The following is a 22,574-nucleotide window of genomic DNA, read 5'->3' on the forward strand; positions in this document are numbered from 1 at the left end:
CTTATCCAGCCGAGTACTTCACTTTACTGCTCTCTCCGGTATTGTTGGGTCGGATCTTGGAGAATGTGCATTGATAATAGATCTCTCAATAAAATTACCATCAAGAACAGATTTCGGATTCCGAGGACCGATGATATTCTTGACCGATTACATGGATCCTCTTGTTTCAGCAGGATGGATTTGAAGAGCGGATATCATCAGATCCGAATTGCGCCGAGAGATGTCTACAAGACAAGTTTTCGGATGACCTTCGGTTTATATGAATTTTTGGTGATGCCTTTTGGCCTTACCAATGCTCTAGCGACTTTTTACCGAGTGATGGATATGATTTTTAGAGAGTACAGATCTTTTGTTGGCACTTTCTTTGATGACATTATAGTCTTCTTCAAGGACGAGATAGAACATAGACAACATTTGCTAGAGGTCTCTCAGGCATTGCGAGATCACAAGTTGGTGATCAATGCCAAGAAGAGTGATTTTTTCTTATCAGAGATACACTTTTTGGGACACAGTCTCAGCAGCAGGAGTGCAGATGGACCCGGCCAAGATTGAGACTATACGTGATTGGCTCGGTTTGAAGAATGTCCTAGAAGTTAGAAGCTTCTTGGGCTTATGTTCTTACTGCCGGTGGGTCATTAGAAAGTTTGCAGAGGTTGCTTCCCCTATGCATATCTTGGCACAGAAAGGAGTTCCTTTCTCGTGGGTACCCACAGAGGTGACTGCCTTTCAGACTTTGAAAGAGAAATTGACTACGAGACCAGTTTTGACTTTGCCGGATTTGCAGAAGTCTTTCGAAGTATATTGTGATGCTTGTGGTTGTAGTCTGGGTGCGGTCTTAATGCAAGAAGGCCATGTCATTGCCCATGAGAGTCGATTGTTTTCAAGACCGGAATTGATAGCACAGATTTATGAGAAAGAGCTTTTGGCGGTTCTCCATGCTCTTACTTAGTGGCGACATTACCTACTTGGAGACGATTTTAAGGTCTTCACTGATCATCAGAGTTTACACTACTTCTTGTCACAGAAGCAGCTATCGGAAAAGCATATGCGGTGGGCTAACATCTTGTCACAATTTCACTTCTAGATTGTCCATGTGCAGGGACAAAAGAACTTGGTGGCAGATGCTTTGTCTCGGAAGCCGTTGGTCTTGGCTATTCAGCGATTCATCATAGAAGCTTCGAGGACATGGTTGATCAGTACGTCCCAGATCTTGATTTTTCCGATAAATTCCGTCAAATACAGAATGGGGAGGTAGTAGTGGGATATTCCATACTGGATGGCTATTTGATGAAGAAAACGATGTTGTGCGTTACACAGTCGTTGAGGGAAAAGGCTCTAACCAAATGCCATTGTCTACCATTTACAGGTCACTGCGGCATTGATACCACCTTGAAAGGTGTGGAGTGATATTTCTTTTGGCCGAGATTCAAGAAGGACGTGGACGATTTTGTACGCAGTTGCTTGGTATGCTAGAAGGTCAAGTTTGACAGGCATAAAGCAGAGGAATTGTTATAGCTTTCGTCCATTCCCACCCGCATCTGGGAAAGTATTGCTATGGATTGCATTTTTTGATCTCTCGAAGACACAGAGTGGGCACGATGGTATTCGTTTAACATGTTATCTTATTTTCGTTATTTGCTGACATCAGTACAGTGCCGCATCAACATGTGAACGTGAATTGCGGAACGTCCGTACTGTTGCTACTGTCAGAAATTACTGACGTGTCAAGCCATTGATGAACAGAGCTAACTTGCAGATCCCAGCCAAGGAGCCTAAACCCTAAGAAGCAAAAGCAGCAGAAGTTCCCACCAACCTATGGGACCTTGTTCAATGGGGCCCAAGGGACTAAAGGCATAAGAGTAAAACACCCATAAGACTAGCGTGGAGAGATGATGACGTGGTAGCTGTTTTACGGATTTTCAAATTCTGCGTTGACATGCTGATGCGGTAGACCGGTACAAGATTCCGCAATATGCGCTAGCTGTGCTGATGTGGCAGTTGTATGGATATCTGCAAAACGCGCTGCTTGCTTTTGGGCGCCAGCTTTTGAGCCAATTGCTTTTGAGTTTCAAGCTTTTCATGCAAACTGCTTTTTAAGGCCAATGGCCTTTAAATAAGTGCGAACGGTTCATTCTTTGGCACGCTTCAGTATGAAGGTGCAGAGGGTGGAGTATCGGCAATGTACCGAGTTCAAGTGATATAAAGAAATACCGAAAGGGGCGCAAAGGTTTGGGGCCAATCCTCTCCCGGGGTGGACCTCCGCCACTCCTTGTGCCGTCTATCTCTTTGAATTCAGTTGTTCTTGAAGTGCTAAAAATCTGTTAACTCTGTTCTTTTCCGTTGGCACGTGGTGCCAGTCTCGTGACAGATGCGTGCCGCGTCATCACTTTGCTACGCAAGTCGTGTGTGTGCGCGCGCTTTATTTCAATGGCCTTAGACCCCATCGAACGGGGTACCATAAGTCGGAAAGACTTTTCTAATTACTGGGCCACTTGGCAAGGAACTGTAGGTTGGTGATAACTCTTCTTCAGTTGTTTCTAGGGTTTAGGTCTCTCGGTTGGGATTTGCAAATATGCCCTAACCCAGTAGGATCTTTATATTGCTTGAACTCAGTTCAATGCCGGTACTCCATCCTTTGCATTTTCTCTTGAAAGCATGCCAGAGAATGACCCCGTGGCACATATGTAAAGGCCGTTGGCTTATGACAAGTAGCTACCTGAAAAGCTTCAAACACAAAAGCATCTGGGCTCAAAATCATTAGCGCCAAAAGTTGCCAAAGCAAATTACGGAAATCCGTACTGCTGCCACGTTAGCATGCTTGCATGAATTGCGAGACTTTCGTACAGTTTGCCACGTCAACAAGTGAGCGAGAATTGCGGGACGTTCGTAGAACTTTGCCACGTCATCAATGTGACGCTGTTTATCTTCTAGCGACCCTGGCGCCATCATACGAGGTCCCATAAGTTGGTGGGAAAAATAGGCGACTCGGCGAGACTCTGCAAGTTGGTAAAACTTCTTCTACTGCAGTCTGCTTCTAGTTCTTTGGCTTTTTCTTAGGGTTTAGGCCCCTCCGCCAAGATCTGGAGGTTGCTCCGTTCTTTAGTGGCTTGACCCGTCAGCAGTTAGTGCATCCCCCCTTCTTGAAAGAAAGTAATCGTCTGCGATTACAGGATATGTGTAAAACAACTTAAGTTAGCTGCAAAATTTTTCGAGGGACAATCAATTTTTTCATTCCAGATTGAAGCTCTTGGTATATTTTGTTGTTGGCTTCCCAGAAAAATCTCATCCAATAAGGAGTCTCATTCCAAATCGAAGCTCTTGATATCTTGGGTCGTTGGCTTCCTAGAAAATCTCTCTCTCTAGCATTATAGCGCGAGTAGATGCAGACTAGAGCCACTCAAGTTATAACATGTTGAAGCACTATAAAGAAATATTGAAAGGGATGCCAATGTTTGGGGCCAGTGCTCTTGTGGGGTGGAACTTCGCCACTCAATGTGTTGTGTCGTGCATCTCTTTCAGCTCAGTTATTTTGAAGTGCTCAAAGTTTGTTCCGTCTGTTCTTTCTCGTTGGCACGTGGTGCCCTCTCGTTACACTGGTATTAAAGCTCCAGATGCGTGCTTTTCTCAAAGCATACCTGGCCTATCAAGAACAGACAGAGCACCATGACGTTTCTGGATTGCCTCCAACAAAATCTCTTGATGTTGCAAAGTTTTCAACAGTTCCTGATTGCCTTCTCTGATGCTTAGGTGGTACCTCTTCCTCAAAGCATACCGGTCCTATCAAGAACATATAGAGCACCACAGCGTTTCTGAATTCTAGCAAGTACTTGCTGTTTCTTCTCGATGAGCTTTGCGACATACTTTCGTGGCATCCGCAACATAATCTCCTGATGTTGCAAAGTTTTCAACAGTTCTTGATTGCCTCCTTTGATGCCTAGGTGGTACCTCCTCTTGCACCAGAAAGTAAAAGAGCTGCTAACCAGCAACCTTCTGAGCCGTCTGTTCCATTAAGGGGAGTTTTTAGGAACATGGTGCAACCATCTGACCTTGATAAAGTGCAACGGCCTCTGCCACCATCGTTTCGACACCTCCCCCACCACCACCGCCACCTGGATACAATGATTGGAACCCCTATGGATATCCCGACTATCCACATTTGGGGTTTGTGTCACAAGACGAGCACCACGTGCCAATAGAAAAGAACAGACTGAATAGACTTTTAGCACCTCAATAACAATTGAATTGAAAGAGAGAGACGACACATGACACGAAGTGGCGGAACTCCACCCTAGAGAGTATTCGCCCCAAACCTTGGTGCCCCTTTTTGTATTTCTTTATATTGCATCAACACAGTACAAGCCGGTACTCCACGCTCTGCACCTTCTCCGAGAAGAGTGCCAGAGCACCTAGCCTCATATTTAAAGGCCCTAAGCCCAAAAGTAGTTTACATGAAAAGCCTTAAATACAAAAGCATCTGGTACAAAAACATCTAGCCCAAAACAGCAGTCAACGTGATTTATGAAAATCCGTACAACTGCCACTCAGCATGGTCAACGCAATCTGCAGAAATCCGTATAGTCTGCCACGTTAGAATCGCAAAATCCGAAAGTCTGTACAGTTCTGCCACGTCAGCACAACCATCGCAAAATCTGAAAATTCGTACAATTCTGCCACGTCATTAGCTCCACGCGCGTGTGTGTGTGTGTGTGTGTGTGTGTGGGTCCTGCTTTATTTTATTCTCTTGTGTCACTTGGGCCCCATTAGACGGGGTTCCATAAGGTCGTAGGAACTTCTTCTTCTTCGTTTGCTTATTCTTAGGGCTTAGGCTACTCAGTCGGAATCTGCACAGTGGTTCTGTTCTTGAGTGGCTTGACACGTCAGCAGTTTGTGACACATGTGACGCGTCAACATGACAATTAAATTTTTCACCTTTTCTGGAGTGAAGATGGAAAGAAAGCCTTGCAGTTCCTCCAATAATTCCACAACATCTGTGCTTTGGGAAACTATACAGAAGAATCAAATATTTCTGGAGTTGTGGAATTTCTCAAGAATATGCTATGCAGTAGTGAAGTTCAATCGCGACCCACCGCACGCTCCAAGGACTTAGCAAGCTTTCAAGACTATTTTTGCATGAAGTTATATGACCTCCCTAATTGAAGTTCAGATTTTGTGAGAATGGGGCAACTTGAAAATAATTGCCGTGGAGACCATGGAAGACTACAACCAAAGGTGTACACATGCAATACCTCAGGTGCAGACTCTACTGATTCGAATGGGGAATGTTGCCACAATAACTCTTCAAGATGAAACGCCTCCGGGGCTAATTGATGCATCTTTGGATCTGTCTCGATGTGGGCTAGCTGTTGCAGAAATGCTAGGGATGAAATGTAGCGCATGCTCAATCTGACTGGAATTGCTTGCTTTCTATTCTCTTTATAGGTGAAATCAATCTGACTGGAATTGCTTGCTCTCTGCTCTCTTTGTAGGCAATGTCACCATGAAACGCGTTTCGAGAGGTCAGGACAGGTGAAACATTTTTGGCCTTGAAACGTTTCGCTCACCAAGTGAAACACAAGCCGTTTCACTAACAACAAGTTACCATAGTTTTAGTTTCAAAGTCGCTAAATGCACCATTCGGTCTCACGTTTCACTGTGCTCTCATTTTGGACTGCCGCGTTTTGGGGTGAAACATTTCGGCCTTGAAACGTTTCGCGGTTACGCTGTTTATAGGTGAAACTTGTAGGTTTTAAACCTCTTAAGGCTTAGGTAGGGCAAAACCTCTCTCAATTTCGTATAAAATAAACCATTAAAATGATTTGTTAATAAGTTTGACAAGGGCTAAGTTTTCGGGTGAAACTGTCGCACATTTGCCTAAGAATCCAATTAAGGCGGGGAATGGCTCATTGGATTCCTCTAGCCTAAAACTACATGCACGTCATGCTTGATGCCCACAGTAGTGTAACAACATTTGTTAAAGCGCTTGTACAATCCATTTATGCAAGAGGGTTCTAAAACCGGAAAACCTAATCTGATGGACTCGTTCGGACACGAAATTCTTGTGAACAGGCTCACAAAATTAAATTACCGGTATAATCCTCCTGGGATGCTGGACGCTCCTATCCAGGTGGAAAACTGGCTCTGGAAGTCAGTGGAGCTTGTCCGCGTGGCACACAGAGCCATGTGACGTGACAAGTAGATCAAGACATTCATGAAAGTTCAACACAATGTGGATGTGATTGCTAAATAGGTTAGAATTATCATGATTTTTATCCGGGACCCTTGACGGAAGTGTGATTGATCAGTGACTAGTGCTTTTGTGCAAGTGCTAGAAGTGTGTAGTCTGGTGCATGAGTACATAAAATCAATGTCAATTTAAGAAAGTTTTGGGCCTTTGTCCATTTTGCAGGCGTAATTAAGGGCGATTACAATTCTTTCAAGAGCTCGAGGTATGTGACAAGTTTGTGATGTGGCATGCCCAACTTGAGGGACGGGTCGACAGGACAAGGGGTTAGAGTTTAAAAACACCCAAAAGAACTGTGAGGATGTGGTATAGGGGCATAGGGGGTGAGGGTTTTAAAAACTTAACCCGTCGCATATATTCCGGATACGGATCACCTTGATATATACATAGTTGTCACTTTGTTCTCCCCGTTTTGTACATCCTGTGGGAGATACATCTATGAGCATCTGTAGAGGTCTTATTTGTACACAATATATAGTCACTTTTCTTGTTGAGAGAGAGAGAGAGAGAGAGAGAGAGAGAGAGAGAGAGAGAGAGAGAGAGAGAGAGAGAGAGAGAGAGAGAGAGATGAAATGAAATGAAATGTTATATTAACGTGTTCAAAAGGCCAAAGTGACCTATGAGACCAGAAAGTTACAATGCGGTGTATCTGATATAAAGTCAGATTAACAAAATAAATTAAACTAGGATAATAGAATATAAATACTCCGGAATCCTAAACTAACCTAATAGGTGTGAAAGGTGAAAGGCGCGAAATGTGTGAACTAAGCAGTACAATGTGTAGACAATATGGGAGGGAAGTAGAGAATCCATCTTCGTAGAGATCCATCTTCATCTGCACTCTGGAGGACGAAAAAATATGGCTCGAATCCTTTGTTGTAGCCTCCTTCGAAACTGTGTAGCTCCTCTTCTCCATCGGGGTCGTCTAGATCTCCCTAGCTCCAATGCTCGGTCTATGAGAATGCCAGTAGTGCGGACAGACCTCTCCACTGTTGGTTGTTCCTCTGTCTTTTGTTTTGGGTGTACAATATCTAGTGTAAAGAAACCTGTGATCTGTCTCTGGGGTTGTCTCTCTTCAGCTCTCCTCAGTAAAGTTTCTCTATGCCTGTGTAACTCAAGTAGATATAGCCCAAGACATCTCTGATCCTCATAACTGATGACCCTAGATAGAGGTCCAAAACCTTCTCTGAATAGACAATGAAAACGGCCTCGTATCTCATAGTACACTGTGCAATGACATATGTAATGTACCTCTGTCTCTGGCTCTAGATGAAATAAGCGGCATATCCTGCTATCTGCTGGTGTCCCTCTGAATCTGCTAGTCTCAATCTCGAGCTGATGTGAGGACGTGCGTATCTGGCCAATGACACAACTCAAACCATGAGAAAGATGCGTGTCCATATAGCTAGGTCGAATCACAAACCCATCCTCCGTGAAGTGGAGAAGATGGTCTCTATAGAAAGCCATCTTTGTGCCCAACTCCTGTATCGGCTCTATCCAGGTCCTCCGCGTGTCCAACTGGATCAGATCCTGACGAATGAGTCTATTAATCTCTACCCGCGTCAGAGACCTAAAGGGTGCCTGTAGAGAGTATTGAAAAGGAGGCAATCTGTCCATGGTGAAGCCATGTGTCTGAAACCAGGATGCCATCTGCGCATACCAGCATGATGTATCCCCATCAAGAGCTAATTGTCTGGAGGACTCTAGAGCCACCCTGGCATATCTGTCTCTGACAGTATCCCACAGAGTGTGTACAAAGGAGACTGATCTGGTAAGCGCCTCAATCTCCATCAAGAGCTAATTGTCTGGAGGACTCTAGAGCCACCCTGGCATATCTGTCTCTGACAGTATCCCACAGAGTGTGTACAAAGGAGACTGATCTGGTAAGCGCCTCAATCTCCATACGGGGGGCAGCTAATTCCGCTCGAATGATATCATGCGGTAGAGAAGCCTTGGCTCTAATCAGCCGAGAGATCATAGATACCAGGGGCTTCTCCATACGCCTCCAACCATCCTGGCCTACAGAAGGTCCCCAAACCTGCACCCCATATAACATAGTAGAGGCAACCACAGTATCAAAGAGCCATAACTTTGTCCTAGGTTCCTAGAACTGAACCTGCGAACACATCCTCTCCATTCCTCCCAGAACCCTAGTTAGTCTAGTCTCTGCTGCCCTTCTCAAAGAAAATCTCGGCCACCCCTAGGTAAGTGTATGCATTTGTATACTCCACAATCTCCTGACCATATTTGAAAGTAGGTACTGATCTTCTGACCCATTGCGGTGTGGTGTTAAACACCATAACCTTGGTTTTACCTAGGTTTACACACAATCCACTATCCTTTGCAAAATTGCGTAGTGCATCCAAATGTCGTTGCATACCTTCTGGTGAGTCAGATATCAGCACAATATCATCAGCATATAGCAACAATGGGATCCACGTCCCTGCCACCTGGACACGCTTGTCACCCTCTCTGTCAATGTAATCAAACACCTGATCAACATACATACCAAATAAAGTAGGAGACAATGGGCAGCCCTGTTTCACTCCAATAGTAGAGTGAACTAAATCAAATACCCCCTTTCGGAGTGCGTACATGTCCCATCACTGATCTGTACAAAGCCATAATCCCCCAATGAACCTCTATGGGCACCCCCATCTCCTATCGTTTGCGCATCAATCGAGCTCTTCGTACCATGTCAAATGCTTTGCGAAAATCTACAAAGCTACAATAGATCTGTTTGCCATGTGCTCTGCCCTCCTCAATGATGGCCCTGAGTGTCAGTATATGATCAAGAGTGGAGAAACCGCTGTTGAAGCCGGCCTGACCCTTTGCTCGTACACCCTCGCCCTCTGCCCAATGACTCAAGTGTTGCTCCAGGATAGATGCATACAACCCTGCCAATGTGTGTCCAACCATAATAGTGCGGTAGTTCCCAGGCTCTGTAGGGTCACCAGCCTTGAGGATGGGCACAATATTAGACAACCTCCAAGTCTCATGTAACCCCTGACACATGGCACGATTGAACAACACTGCGAGAACCTCCATCAGCATATCCCTGGCATGTATAAAGTGCTCCGCTACTAGACCGTCATGATCATATGCCTTCCCGGTCCTCATCCTATAGATGGCCCTTTGTACCATTTCAGATGTAAAGAAAATGGTCGTAGCTGGACAAGGCTTGGTAGGGTGTGGAAGGGGTTCCTGTCCAGGAACCGTAAATAATGATGTTGCATATTGGCCCCACACATCAGGTGAAGTAATCACTGGGGGAGGAGAGTGCTCGTGGAAGAGTCGCCATGCCTCTCCTGAGTCCCTACTCAAGAACATTTGATATAAGTCTCGCTCCATCTGAGCTAGGTAAGCTCGCTTCTTCCGTCGCACAAGGCGTCGGAAAGCAATCCGAGACTGTCTGTAAGTGATGACTCCTAAAAGAAGATTCCTCTGAAGTTGGGCTCTCATCTCTCTGCACTCCTCATCATACCAACTATTCTGGGGCATGCTCCCAAAATGCCGTCTCTTGCCCGGCTGAGTGTATGGGTATGCCACTGATGCAGCCCCATGCATTGTCTCAGTCAGTAGAGTGGTGCACTCCTCCACTGAGAGGCCTGTACCATTTGTACCAGATGTGCCTTCCATAGATGGTCCTAGATCTCCTCTGTATAAATGAATTCAGTCTCTGATGTAAATGTATAGCGGGTGTGTGTCCTACCTCCTGATGTCTGGGTTGTACTATACTGAAATTTAACGGACAGTGTCTAGAGAGCGTGATGTACTGCTATGCCCACTGGCCTGGCTCTTGCTATGAAATTTTGGATGCAGGGGACAAAGCTCGGCTGTGTCATAACATAGTCCACTGTACTGGCCCCATGTCTGTGTGGAAAGCATGTGAAACCGGGTGCTCCAGGAAATCGCTCTAAACCATTAAATATGGCTAATCCATGTGTAGTCGTCATTTCCGTGAGGTATCTTACATACTCCGTCTGCTCTCTGGAATTTGAGCATCTGTCAAGTCCTAACTCACCCACATCTAGCTCTCTAAGCATCTCATCTGAAGTGTCGTAGAAGACTGTCTGCGAGTTGCCCGTTCGGGCATTGAAGTCCCGTAGGAGAATGATATCACCATCCCTAGAAAACTCCCATATGTCATCATCTAGTATAGAGAAAGGCGACTGCCCTCTGGATGCATCATACACTGATGTACTCGGAGGAAAGTAACATATGGCAATATATAGGAATCGACTTGTGTCAGCTCTCAGTCTCACCCACATATATCTAGCATGATCATCTTTTCATACAATATGCAGTAATGGTTGTAGTTCCTCTCTGAATAGCATTGCTACTCCTCTTGAACCTCTACTCCCATGCTCAGATCTCGCATTTGTCCTGTGAGCTGTCTTCCATTTGTATCCTACCACATGTGGCATTACTTGTCTAGGGGCTGATGAGTCTCTGAGAAGAATACAACATCCTTGTCTTTGAAATTGTCCTCAAATGGACCGACGTCCAACCTCATAGACCCATTACAATTCCAGGTAGCCATCTTTAGTGTGGTCCCATAGGTCTCGCACCGTCATGCAGTGCGCCGCTCTAAAATCACCACCCGTCCGTCTCTGTAGAAGGCTATCTTTCCCTTCTCCCTTGCCGATGTAATCTTTGGCATTGCCTCTCTCATATGTGTGAGCTGTTATAGAGTCATGTCATCACCAAGGAAAATACCTGTCTTTTTGAGAGTAGGCCTCTTCCTCAAGAATTCCTTCTTCTCTTCCAACGAGGAGAAGCGTAGTATGAGAGCTCTCCCCTTTGAAGACTCTCCCATGCCATCACTTTTCTTACCTACCCTCCATGCCTTTGTGTGCAAAGGCTTCTCCATCCCCATCATGGATGTAAGGCTTGTGACCTCTTTCTCCACATTGTTTATGTCCTTGAGACCGGTCACTCTCACATGCAGTGCTCGCATCCGTCTTCTTTGTTCCTCTTCGAGGGTCATGTTGATAAGCGTCGTTGTACAAGGAGTTTCTTGACCTTTCCCTTTCTTGGCGACCTCAATTCATTTTTCGGGCTCGTTCGCCTTTTTCTGTCTTCTTGTTATCATCTCCTCCATGAAGATGTCTTTGCCACAGAGTTACCGTGGAACGCCCCCTAGCCCCCGTTCCAGCGTTCCGGGGGGCAGTTCCCTTCCCGAACGTTCCGAAACGTTTTGAAACGTTTGACGTTCTGGGTGGCCAGTGCAAACCGGAACGCCCCCGGAACGTTCCGGAATGCCCCTTGAACGGCCAACGGCTACAAACAAATTTGGCAAAAATTGAAAAAATTGAAGTAAATGTTTGGGCTTCTTTTTGAAGTGTGCAAGGCCTCAAGGACTCATAAAATGCACCCCCCTCCCCCTTTCTCTCCACAAGCTAATCCTCAAGGCTCAAGCTCTCTCCCTCTCACTCTCAAGATCTTTCCCTTTCAAGACTCGATCTCTCAAGGCTCAAGGCTTCACGCCTTCAAGCTCTCTTCCTCTCCCTCCCACTCTCTCAAATCTCTCCCTCTCCCTCTCACTCTCTCGAGTCTCTCCCTCTCTCTCTCTCTCTCTCTCTCTCTCTCTCTCTCTCTCTCTCTCTCATCATCATCATCTAGTCATAGCAAGGTTGAATGGTCTTCAAAACGAGTTTTTTGTGAGTATTACAATCAAAGCACTCTAATACTCCTTGTATTTAAACACAAGGAGCTAAAAAATGCACTATTTGGGTGTTTTTTATACCTCCCGTTCCGTGCCGTTCCCCCGTTCCGCAGGGATCCCGTCACCGTTCCCGTTCCGCGTTCCGGGTAACTATGCTTTGCCACACTCAGTTTCTCTTTCTCTATGATCATTCCTTTCTCTGTGATCATCCTTACCTGTTCCTTGATTTCCTTGATTTCATCTATTACCGAGGGTTGAAATTCGCCTTCCTCTAGTTCCCTGCTTACTCTATCAGCAAGCTCCTGTTTAAGGGCTGAGACTTCTTTTTTGAGTGTCCGTATCTCTGCGTTTGGGTTCTCTGGTTTGAGGGCTGAGACTTCTTCTATGAGTGTCTGTATTTCTACGTTAAGGCTCTCTTTCTCCTTCTTCCATTGTTGCCTTCAATGAAGACCATCTGAAGGAGGTTGGCCTTCTCCTTCCACCATCCTTCCATCTCTGTTTTTCACTCCTTCATTTCCCTCTCCATGTGCGCCATCCGCTTGTTCATGAGCATGAAGGTTTCCTTTGCTCGTGACTTGCAAACAGGTGAGACATTGACGGCTTCCGTGTCCTGTGCGAGGTCCTGTGCAGGGGAGATTGCTTCCATGATTTGTCGTTCAAGAGACCTCGAAGACAACTCGATGCTCTAGACAACCCGATGCGGGTACCTTCACATCCACAGCCCACTGCGGGCGCACAAATAATATTCACCCAAAAGTCCAGAGGGTCAGCCCCTTGTATTATGCTACAGTCACATGCACCTGTAGAAGGAATCCAAAAGCTCGCCGCCCCTTGCTGGGTCAGCTCGCGGCAACACCTCACCTCTGCCAGAGCCCCGCTGGCTCTTCTGTGTACCTGACCCATTGCCACCTTGTGTACTCACGAAGAGGACCTGCACCACAGCCCAGTACGGGCACTACTGACAACCAGGAACAACTCCTTGCTGCCCCTCTGTCTGACAGTAAACAGTAAGGCCTGAAGCCCCCCCTTGTGCGAGGAGACCACAGGCGACAATGCTCCCTGCTGATCGTGCGATGACCAACCCCGCGAGCGGCCTGTCTTTGCTGGAGCTTGGAACCCGAAAGCAGCCCCCACTGTTGGACGTGCCTGCTGTCCCCGGACCTGCAACCTGTAAGCTGAGGGCGCTGCCCTAAGGTCTGCAGACCCGAAACCTGTAAGGATGAGGGTGCTATCTGCTGCCCCTTGACCTGCTCTTCAGTTACAGCGTATCTGCTCACTGCCCCCACAGTCGGGTAGGCTCGTGGATGAAGGCAACCCCTCAAGGTGCTCTGAGGCGCCACCCACGCAGAGAGAGAGAGAGAGAGAGAGAGAGAGAGAGAGAGAGAGAGAGAGCAGATGAGATTTTCGGGATTATGGCTAGAGTTGCAGCCACACATTTTAGAGAGATTTCTAGGATTACTGCTAGTGTTGCAACCGCACATTTCAGAGATGGGACAATAGCTTGGGTGTTGTTTCGAGTGAGGGTGGTGCACCGCTTGATGGTGTATACACCCTTACCCTTCGATTGATTACTTACCCCTATCTTGGGAAGAATCCGCCTCATTTTATCTCTCTCCCCACTATACCTTGAGGGATAGAGGTAAATACAATAAGCTCTCATAGGAGGGATAGAGGTATCATCAGGATCTAGGAGGATGGAGGTGGAGAGACCAAGATAGAGAAGCAAAGAAGAGGCGAAGAAGGTCGTCACGTGCACATGTGGACAAGCTAACTCCTACCTCTGGGGTTTGGGACAACCTAGGAAGTGTTCGGCACCCTATTGAGCGTTTTTGTAGGACGTGCATGTCCAGGCTCTTTAAAGTTTAGAGTAGTTGCATACCCTCTGGTTGTACATGAGCACAACTAGTGTCTGCTAGGTGTAGGGACAGCGGATTGTTCCCATACAACACCATTAGTACCAAGCCTGGGTAATAATTGCATACGAAGCACCTCTTATTTGTAGTTCATCAACTTATTAATCAGTGACAATTTATCTACCAATTACCAAATCATGGGATTTTTTATGAGATTGCCTGACCCAGGGTCACTTCTAAAGCATAAGTTCGTACCCACCGTACAATCATGCTGTACTCGCAGTAGTAGAAGTAGCTACAACACAAGCGTCTTTATGACCCTAGGGGTCACTTCTAAAGCATAAGTCAGTACCTGCCGTACAAACATCGAGTACCCACAGCACAAGCATCTTCAGCATTTTTCAGCCATCAGTCCATTGCCAACTTTACTAGGAGAATCAGCCAGCGTTTTCAGATTCCAGCCCTAGCTTCATCGCCAGAAAAGTGCAGATTTCGGCCCAAGCATGAGATCATCACCAGCATTTTCAGTTTTCAGCCTAAGTACAAGATCAGCCCCAATGTTTTCAGTTTTCAGCCCTTAGCCTTGTAGATCCAAGCATCTACTGCAAGTTCCCATCAGCATCTCGTCATCTAGGACCATTGTATGAGCATTTGTGCAATCTAAAGCAATACCTCTCTAGCGATAGAGAGGGGGGCCCTATGATGTGGGTTTGGGACCTCATCTGGTGTTAGTCTTCTCTCTCTCTCTCTCTCTCTCTCTCTCTCTCTCTCACACTTTTTTTTTTTTTGTAAATCAATTTGATTTAGCTATCTGTGGGAAACCTCAAAGAGAGGAAAACCCACCAAAAAGATGTACAAGGAAAGGAACACAACAGTGTTCGGCGGTATAGAATAGCTAAAAACATTCATAAGAAAGCTGATGTATCTCTGCTGTGATATCACCAACTTCCAAGGCAAACCTCAAAGACTGCCAAAGGGAAATCTTGAAGAAAGGTAGTGGATCCGTATGAATGCGATGGAACATATAGCCATTACGTTGCCGCCACAGGCTCCAGTATGCCCAAAACCTGACCCACATGAAGAAGGCTGCAAAGCACTGCAACGCTGGCGAGAAGATACCGAAAATCCAAAACCGCTTATGGAAGACCGTCGTGGGAAAACGTAGCCGCATAGAGGCAGAAACCCGACGAAGGAATTCTCGAGTGACATGGCTATCCCACAAGAGGTGACAGACATCCTCATCGGCAGATAAGCAACGGACACATGATGAGGAGCGGATATGGCGCATCCGAAGAAAGGAACCCATTGGGAGCACACCAAGTAAACACCGCCAAAGAAACAAACGCTCTTTCAACGACAAACGACTTTCCCATAGTGCAGATATAATCCTGCGCCACCAAATATCGGATTTATGCATGTGCCAAACAGCGTTGCAATGATTAGCAATCCATGGATGAGGCAGCAGAAGAGCATATGCCCGGCCAGCAGAAATATCTCGAAATGGCATTTCCCCAAGCTTCCAGTCAGACATGTGATCACCATCTGCCAAAGGTGAAACCGGCAAGAAACTTGACAACATTTGCTGTAATTCTCTCTCTCTTTCTCTCTCTCTCTCTCTCTCTCTCTCTCTCTCTCTCTCTCTCTCACACACACACACACACACACACACACACACACACACACACGGAACCTTTATTCACAGTATCATTCTCTTTTCTCTCTCTAGTCTTTGCACTTCTATCAAGAAACCTTGAGTATACTTTGAGCACTCATTCTGAGCATTCACCATCGATCACTTCGGCTACACATTACAAAGGCAAGAAAGGCAGACAATGTGTAGCCGAAGTTAATAGGTACAGAATCCAGCATAGGATCCACCTTCATAGATTTCATCTTCGATGGTAGAGATACCACCTGCATCTCTTGAACCGATTAGGGTCCTGTGTCTATTGAACCCATTAGGGTTGAAGAGATGCCGATGGAATCCCTAGGAACCCTAATGGGTTCTTGGGGATTCTAATTTCTATTGCACCATTTATTTCGACAGAAATACCTCTTGCATCGGTTGAATTGATTCGGGTTCCTTGAGATTTATTGCCTCATCTTCTTCGGCAGAGATACCACTTGCATCTCTTGAACCCATTAGGGTTCCTCGGGATTCTATTGTGCTGTCATGCAGTTCGAGGAGGTTTTACCCCTTCTTGGATCATTAAAGAATGTATACAGTAGTAGATTTGAGAGAATTATCATAAAATTAAGAAATAGTCTTGATCATTTATTGTATACTTATTGTCATTTTTGGGATCACACTGCTGTGGTGGCTGGCTTTTGTACAGTTTATCTTGAGGCTGCGCCCTTTAGATTTGAGAGAGAGAGAGAGAGAGAGAGAGAGAGAGAGAGAGAGAGGTTTATGATCTCAGGATAGGAGTACAGTCTCACGGAAGAGAAGTTTAAGGTTGACCAATCCCAAGGAGCCAATCCTTGGAACTTCAATGAGGGCACGGCCTTCATCGTAAGTCGAGTCAAATCATGTCAGTCTGTTAAATTCACATCTTGCTTTACTCAAATCAGGGCTTTTTTTTGCAGAGTGAAAAGTTTTGTCGAGCAAGAAGAGGAGATGTTGGCTAATATACCCAAATTTAGAGCTCGTCCATTAAACAGAAGGGTATCAATCCAATCAAAGTTATGTAGGTATTGTTAATTGGCTGTTGGCTGTTATATCTTCCTAAAGTCTCCTCATTTTTGCAGATTCTCCAGGGCCCAACTTTGCCACCCCCAACCAGAAGCATCCCTCAGCTACCAGAGTTTCAGGTTCTTTCTGTAGGCTAATTTAAAACTATTAGGACCTAAGGAAGTTTTTACCAAGATCGGTGCATATCATGTTCTGACAGGGCTTATATGAAGCTGCTTTTTGATTGTTGGGTCTGCTAAATGTCATGCAGGAGTTTAACTTGAAAACTATGGAACGAGCTCTTATGCATCAACATGTCGTACCGTCCATGGGAGTAAGGATGTTGTTACTGGTCTTCTATTGCTTTCAATTCTTTTAGATTGATATTGACACTAATGCTGGCTGCTTGGCAGGCTTTGGGTGGTATTGATAGTAGAGACAGATTATGCTTACCGGATATTGCAAGGCCCATGAGGTTAATTAATCATGTCCTTTAACGTCTGTACAGCTTGAACATCTATAGAAGAGAGATTTACTTCTCAACACTGTTGTTTAGGATGAAAAGCACGCGGGAGTTGGAGCAAGAGCTAGCAATGCTGCCCAAGTTCAAGGCACGACCTCTAGACAAAAGAGTATGCATCTTTTTCTTGTGCAGCTTGGGGTTGCCGTTCCCTATCCCTTTTTGCTTGGTGATACCTATTTGTAACTGCCTCTGTTGTGTGCTATATATTTACTTTGGTGGGCACATTATGGAGGTTTTGGGCCAAGAGAAAGATTGTATAGATATTTGCAGAATGATGCCAGCCACATTGACTGTGAGGATTATCGTGCTTACTGTTATCACACACCAAGGTTGTAGTTCTGTTATGATGCAGATATTTTCTAGCAGGGGTGATGTGGGGGTATACACGGTTCTAAAGCGCCAAGCTACAAAACCTAAGGTGAACCTTAAAAGCTTGTTTGTCACATCACGATGGCCAATGTTACAATATGTAGCTGCGTTTCTTAAGAAAGCATGCTTAACGAAAGTCTGCATATCTGGCTAATATTGAATGAAACATTGACTCTTTCAGGAGTTTCAGTTTGCCACTGATCTTCGTGCAGAGCAGCACGATGCTATGATGAAAGAGCAACGAAATCAGGTAACGCACACACAAACACTGCATTGGCACAGAAACACTTGGATATTCTAGGATGTCCTGGCAGTAGAGTGGCAAAGCCATTTAGGATACTCATTGTTTTCAAATAAAAACAGAAATTTATTTACATGAAATGGACTTCCTTTATCAAGCAGGAATTTGATGAAAATCAGAGTTTGCAACAGAATGGCAAGGAATTCGAGTACAGTTCAAGACAATGGCCTGCTGTAGCACACATGTATGGTAGACGATTTCAAATACTCCCTCTTTGTATGGGCTTTACTGATCAGCTGAGGCTAACTCTGAAGTTTTGATGTCATCTGTACTTGCTTTAGTGGTCCTCTATTCCCTGAGAGAAGAAGGAAGCCTCTTGGTGAAATCCAACAGCAGTTTGTTTTGGAGCAAGGCGTTCAGCGACCAAAAGCTGAAAAACATGTATTTAGCACTGGCAGGAAGTAGTTGTAAGTTTCAAAAGAAAGGTCAAGAGCAGGTCGTAATTCAGAATGTCTTCATGTCTCAGGTTCCTTTTTCGTTCTCTCATGAAAGGAGTGCCTTGCAACCACATCAACTAGTGGATTTTTCCTTGCAATCAAGGTATGCCAAGAATGAATATCGTTGGGTAGAGGTTTATATCCAAAGTTCAAAATTTAGGTGGAATTACCCTAAATACAGTTTGTAATTTAGAATTTGTTCATTTTACAATTATTGCTATATTTATCTTTATATTATGTAACTATTTTTTTCCTGTATTAGTTATCAATTATATTCTACCCTTTTATTAAATTTTGTAATCATATATTTATCTTTATTTATATAATTATTTTTTTACCTATATTTGGAATAAAATATAACTACCCTATCATTAAATTTACTGTAAGCATTGATTGCTGCAGGTCAGTGAAGGACTTTACACAACATTTAGTACCAGGAAAAGCATTGGAAAGACAAGTGGAGAAGACGAATTTTCCTATGTATTTTATGAGATAGTGGAATTGCAAGCAAACAAAGAGAAAATTGAATGAAGGTAAACGCTCTTGCAGCTGTTGGCAACAATCGTCTCATGACGGGAGAGATCGGTGTATTTTCACATGGCATAGTTACTTCGATGATAGAGATCTTGGGGTGAAGGCAAGCTAAGTGTCATCTACTTTGTGGTGCTATTTGTCAAGTTGCAGTCTTTCCGATACTAAGAACAATTGTTTCCCATCCATTAAGCCCCTGCTGCAAACTCAAACAATTATCTTATTTTGTAATATTGTGATTATATGTAAAGCACTATTCCCAAGAGGTCTAATACACCTACCCAAGTTTTGAACTCAAGAGCTGTTAGTGAAGAGGGGATGGGGATAACCAATCTACCACATTCGGGTGATAGAAAGGTTATTCCATTTTCCTCCTCTTATCCACACACAAACACACTCACATGAGAGAGAGAGAGCTTGTGTTCCAAAGAGAGAGGTTCATGGTGCATTGCTTGTAAAACACGAAAAAGGCATTGTTACATCTTAAGTCTTCTATTTTGTTCCCGAATAAGAGAAGTAGTGTCCATGAGCCTCCAATGAAGTGCCAAAGCACTTACAAGTTTGTGCTTCAAAATATATGCCGTCCATTACTCTCATGAGAAACAATGCACATCATGCAACACAAACAATGCTCACCGTGGTTTTTAAGATTTCAAGAGAGCTATACATCTTGGTGTCCACCCAATGAACTATAGGCAAGTTACAGAGTACAAGGGCCATGTAAAGCATGAGGATGCAAGAGAGAGGCACAAGACAAGCACAAAGCACAGAGAGATGGAAAACATAAATGCAATAAGCGGCCAGGACCCGTAGTGAATGCCAGCTCAAGATGTAGAGCTCGACATCTCAACACTCCCCCTCGAGCTCTGCATGTCGCAGAGTCCAAGCATAGTTCGAAAATGTGAAGCTTTTCAGCTTTGAGGGCCTTGGTAAACATATCCGCTATCTGTTCCTCTGTGTTGACGCAGAACAAGTCGATGTGGTCCGTCAACACTCGCTCTCGAACGTAGTGGTAATGAATCTCCATGTGCTTGGTCTTGATATGGAACACTGGGTTCCTAGCCAATTGTATGCTGCTGAGTTTTTCACAAAGGATGAAATTCTGCTGGTCCATCGCACTCTCAAGTCCTCAAGTAATGTGCGTAGCCAAGCTACCTCGTACGTCGCAACTGCTACACCTCTGTACTCGGCCTGTGTGCTCGATAAAGCAATCGTGGGTTTCTATCTGTTGCTCTATGTAACAGTAGCACTCCCAAAAGAGAACATGAAGCCACTCGTAGATCTCTTATCAACAATGCTACCTGTCCAATCTGCATCTGTATACCCATACAATGCTAATGGCGCATCTATTGCATAGAACAATGCGTAGTCAAGAGTCCCTTGCACATACCGAAGTGTGCGTCGTACTCTATTGAAATGTGGCTTCCTCGGAAGCTGTATGAACTGACTCTCCAAGCCTAATGTGTAGCTCAAGTTTGGCCTCGTGATAGTTAAGTAGATTAAACTACCCACAATCTTCGTATACATCTTCACATCCTCAACAACATCACCTTTCTCTGCACTTAGCTTTGCATTCACATCCAAGGGAATAGAAATTGGCTTACAATCAGCCATACCATACTTTGATAACATGTCCAAAGCATACTTTCTCTATGACAGCCATACACCCTCTGGAGTCCTAATCACCTCAATGCCAAGAAAGTATTGCAACTCGTCTAAATCTTTCATTTCAAACTCTTGTTTGAGAAGACCTTTCACATGGTCAATCTTCATAGCATTGTCACCCATAATAATAAGGTTATCTACATATATAGTAATGACCACAATCCCCATATCACTCTCACGTACATAGAGTGAATGATCCGCATGAGCTCTCCTAAAACCAATTCTGACAAAATACATGGCAATCGTGTCATACCATGCTCTAGAGCCTTGCTTCAAACTGTACAAAGCTTTGAGTAGTTTGCATACATAATCTGGGTAACCTGGATCGACATAACAGATGGCTGATCCATATACGCTTCCTCTTGCAACTCACCATTCAAGAAGACATTCTTTACATCTATTTGATGCATAATCCATCCTCTAGATGCAGCCATTGCTATGATAGCTCGCACAATCGTCATCTTTGCCACTCGAGCAAAGGTCTCCTCATAGTCTATGCCATACGTCTGTGCATAACCTTTTGCGACCAACTTTGCCTTGTGACGCTCAATGTTACCATCAGCTTTATGCTTGGTTTTATACACCCAATTACAACCAATAGTTGTCTTGCCACTTGGCAATGGCACAAACTCCCATGTGTCGTTTGCTTCCAATGCAGCCATCTCTTCATTCATTGCATCATCCCAATGTACAATTCCAACTGCATCCTCAAAACATGTGGGCTCCACATCCTGTATCACCTTAGCCATGTAGGCTTGGTGATGCACTAGATACCCATCATAAGTCAATTTTTGAACTGGATTTCTGACTTTGTTAGATCCGCGCGGTTTTGGGTCACTCCTTTGCCTTTTAGTATCTTCTTGTACTTTCCTTACACCAGGTGTCGTGACAGCCGGAATTCCAAATTTCTCATCAAAACTTTGTTCAGAACCATCTGAATCCATGTCTATATATGAAAAACCTGATGATGCATCAACCATAAAGGGAGGTTCATCAACCTTTTCTTTTCCTTTTCGTGATACATTCCCTGTACTTGCTGGTGGAGTGACTTCCGTACATGGTCTACCATTCCATGGCTTCTCAACAGAGCCACGAGAAGAGGACTCTTGTGGTCCACTCAAAACCTGTGAGACTGTGGCCTCACATTTTGTACAATCACATCATCTTTTACATCAGCCCCAATAGTGCCATGTGCATTACTGTACCAGATGCTCATCTCATCAAAGACTACATCTTTGCTCGCTCGTAATTCTCGTGTAGTAGGATTGTAGCACCTGTACCCCTTTTGTTCAAGGGAATATCCCACAAGAATACATTTCTTTGCTTTAGGATCCAATTTCCTACGCAACTCATCTGGTAGATGCTCGTAAGCTATGCAGCCAAACACTGTCAAGTGTGCTTAATCAAGCTTTGTATTTGTAAACTTTTTCTCAGGTGTTACATCATGCACCGCAGCTGTAGGTGTCTTGTTCATAATATACACAGCTTTATTTACAGCTTTAGCCTAGAAATAATGACGCATGTTCTTCTCATTCATCAATGCACGTGCAACCTCTGCAATGTGCCTGTTTTTCCTTTTTGCAACTCCATTCTGCTGTGGAGTATATCTGCATGTAAATTGCCTGCATATACCATGCATTCGCAGAAAATCTGAAAAATCATTGGAGAAGTACTCTCCCCCTCCATCTGACCTCAATGTCTTTGTTTGCATATCTGTGTCCTTCTCAATCATGACTTTGAAGTCTTGAAAGTGACCAAACACTTCACTTTTGTTACGCATGAAGTAGACCCATACTTTCTTTGTATGGTCATCAATGAAAGAGACATAGTAACTGCAATCATGTATACTTGTAATATCGGTTGGACCCCAAACATGTGTGTGCACCACCTCAAGTGGCTTTTTATGTACAGTGCGCTCATGTGGAAATGAGCCCTTTTGACTGCTTTTCAAACTGACATGCTACACACACTTTATGCATAGCATCCACCTTGAATTTGGGCAAACCTTTTACAATCTTTATTGATTGCATGGTGCGCAATCTCTGCTCATTGACATGGCCAATGCGTTTCTACCAAATGTCAACATCAGCCACAACACCTGTGTCATGTGCAAATAATGCAGCTTTTACCTCGGGCATGTCTACATTGAGCGTAAACATGCTGCCCACACATTTGCCCTCTGTGATCAGCTTAAAGCCATTCTGGAAATCTTTTACATAACAGCCATTCGGATGGAAGCGAACCTGCAAACCCTGCTCAATCATTTGTCCAACAGAAACAAGATTCTTTGTAATGTTTGGGACATGAAGTACATC

General features: G+C 44.5%; 1 protein-coding gene across 1 annotated transcript in view; it reads left to right on the forward strand.

Moving 5' to 3' along the window:
• LOC147453837 (protein TPX2-like) overlaps positions 1 to 18,892 on the forward strand; it is a 54,789-nt gene extending 35,897 nt beyond the window's left edge. Inside the window, exons 10-21 of the mRNA XM_086515917.1 lie at positions 16,183 to 16,274; positions 16,349 to 16,427; positions 16,511 to 16,573; positions 16,705 to 16,767; positions 16,847 to 16,908; positions 16,990 to 17,065; positions 17,309 to 17,374; positions 17,507 to 17,575; positions 17,728 to 17,810; positions 17,908 to 18,007; positions 18,093 to 18,166; positions 18,466 to 18,892. Coding sequence (XP_086372043.1) covers positions 16,183 to 16,274; positions 16,349 to 16,427; positions 16,511 to 16,573; positions 16,705 to 16,767; positions 16,847 to 16,908; positions 16,990 to 17,065; positions 17,309 to 17,374; positions 17,507 to 17,575; positions 17,728 to 17,810; positions 17,908 to 18,007; positions 18,093 to 18,166; positions 18,466 to 18,559 — 921 coding nt within the window. The 3' untranslated portion in view covers positions 18,560 to 18,892. The remainder of the gene's footprint in view (positions 1 to 16,182; positions 16,275 to 16,348; positions 16,428 to 16,510; positions 16,574 to 16,704; positions 16,768 to 16,846; positions 16,909 to 16,989; positions 17,066 to 17,308; positions 17,375 to 17,506; positions 17,576 to 17,727; positions 17,811 to 17,907; positions 18,008 to 18,092; positions 18,167 to 18,465) is intronic.
• The last annotated feature ends 3,682 nt before the right edge of the window (positions 18,893 to 22,574 follow it).

Source organism: Adiantum capillus-veneris, chromosome 7 (genome assembly GCF_014529385.1).
Source record: "Adiantum capillus-veneris isolate H3 chromosome 7, ASM1452938v2, whole genome shotgun sequence".
Classification (NCBI taxonomy): domain Eukaryota; kingdom Viridiplantae; phylum Streptophyta; class Polypodiopsida; order Polypodiales; family Pteridaceae; genus Adiantum; species Adiantum capillus-veneris.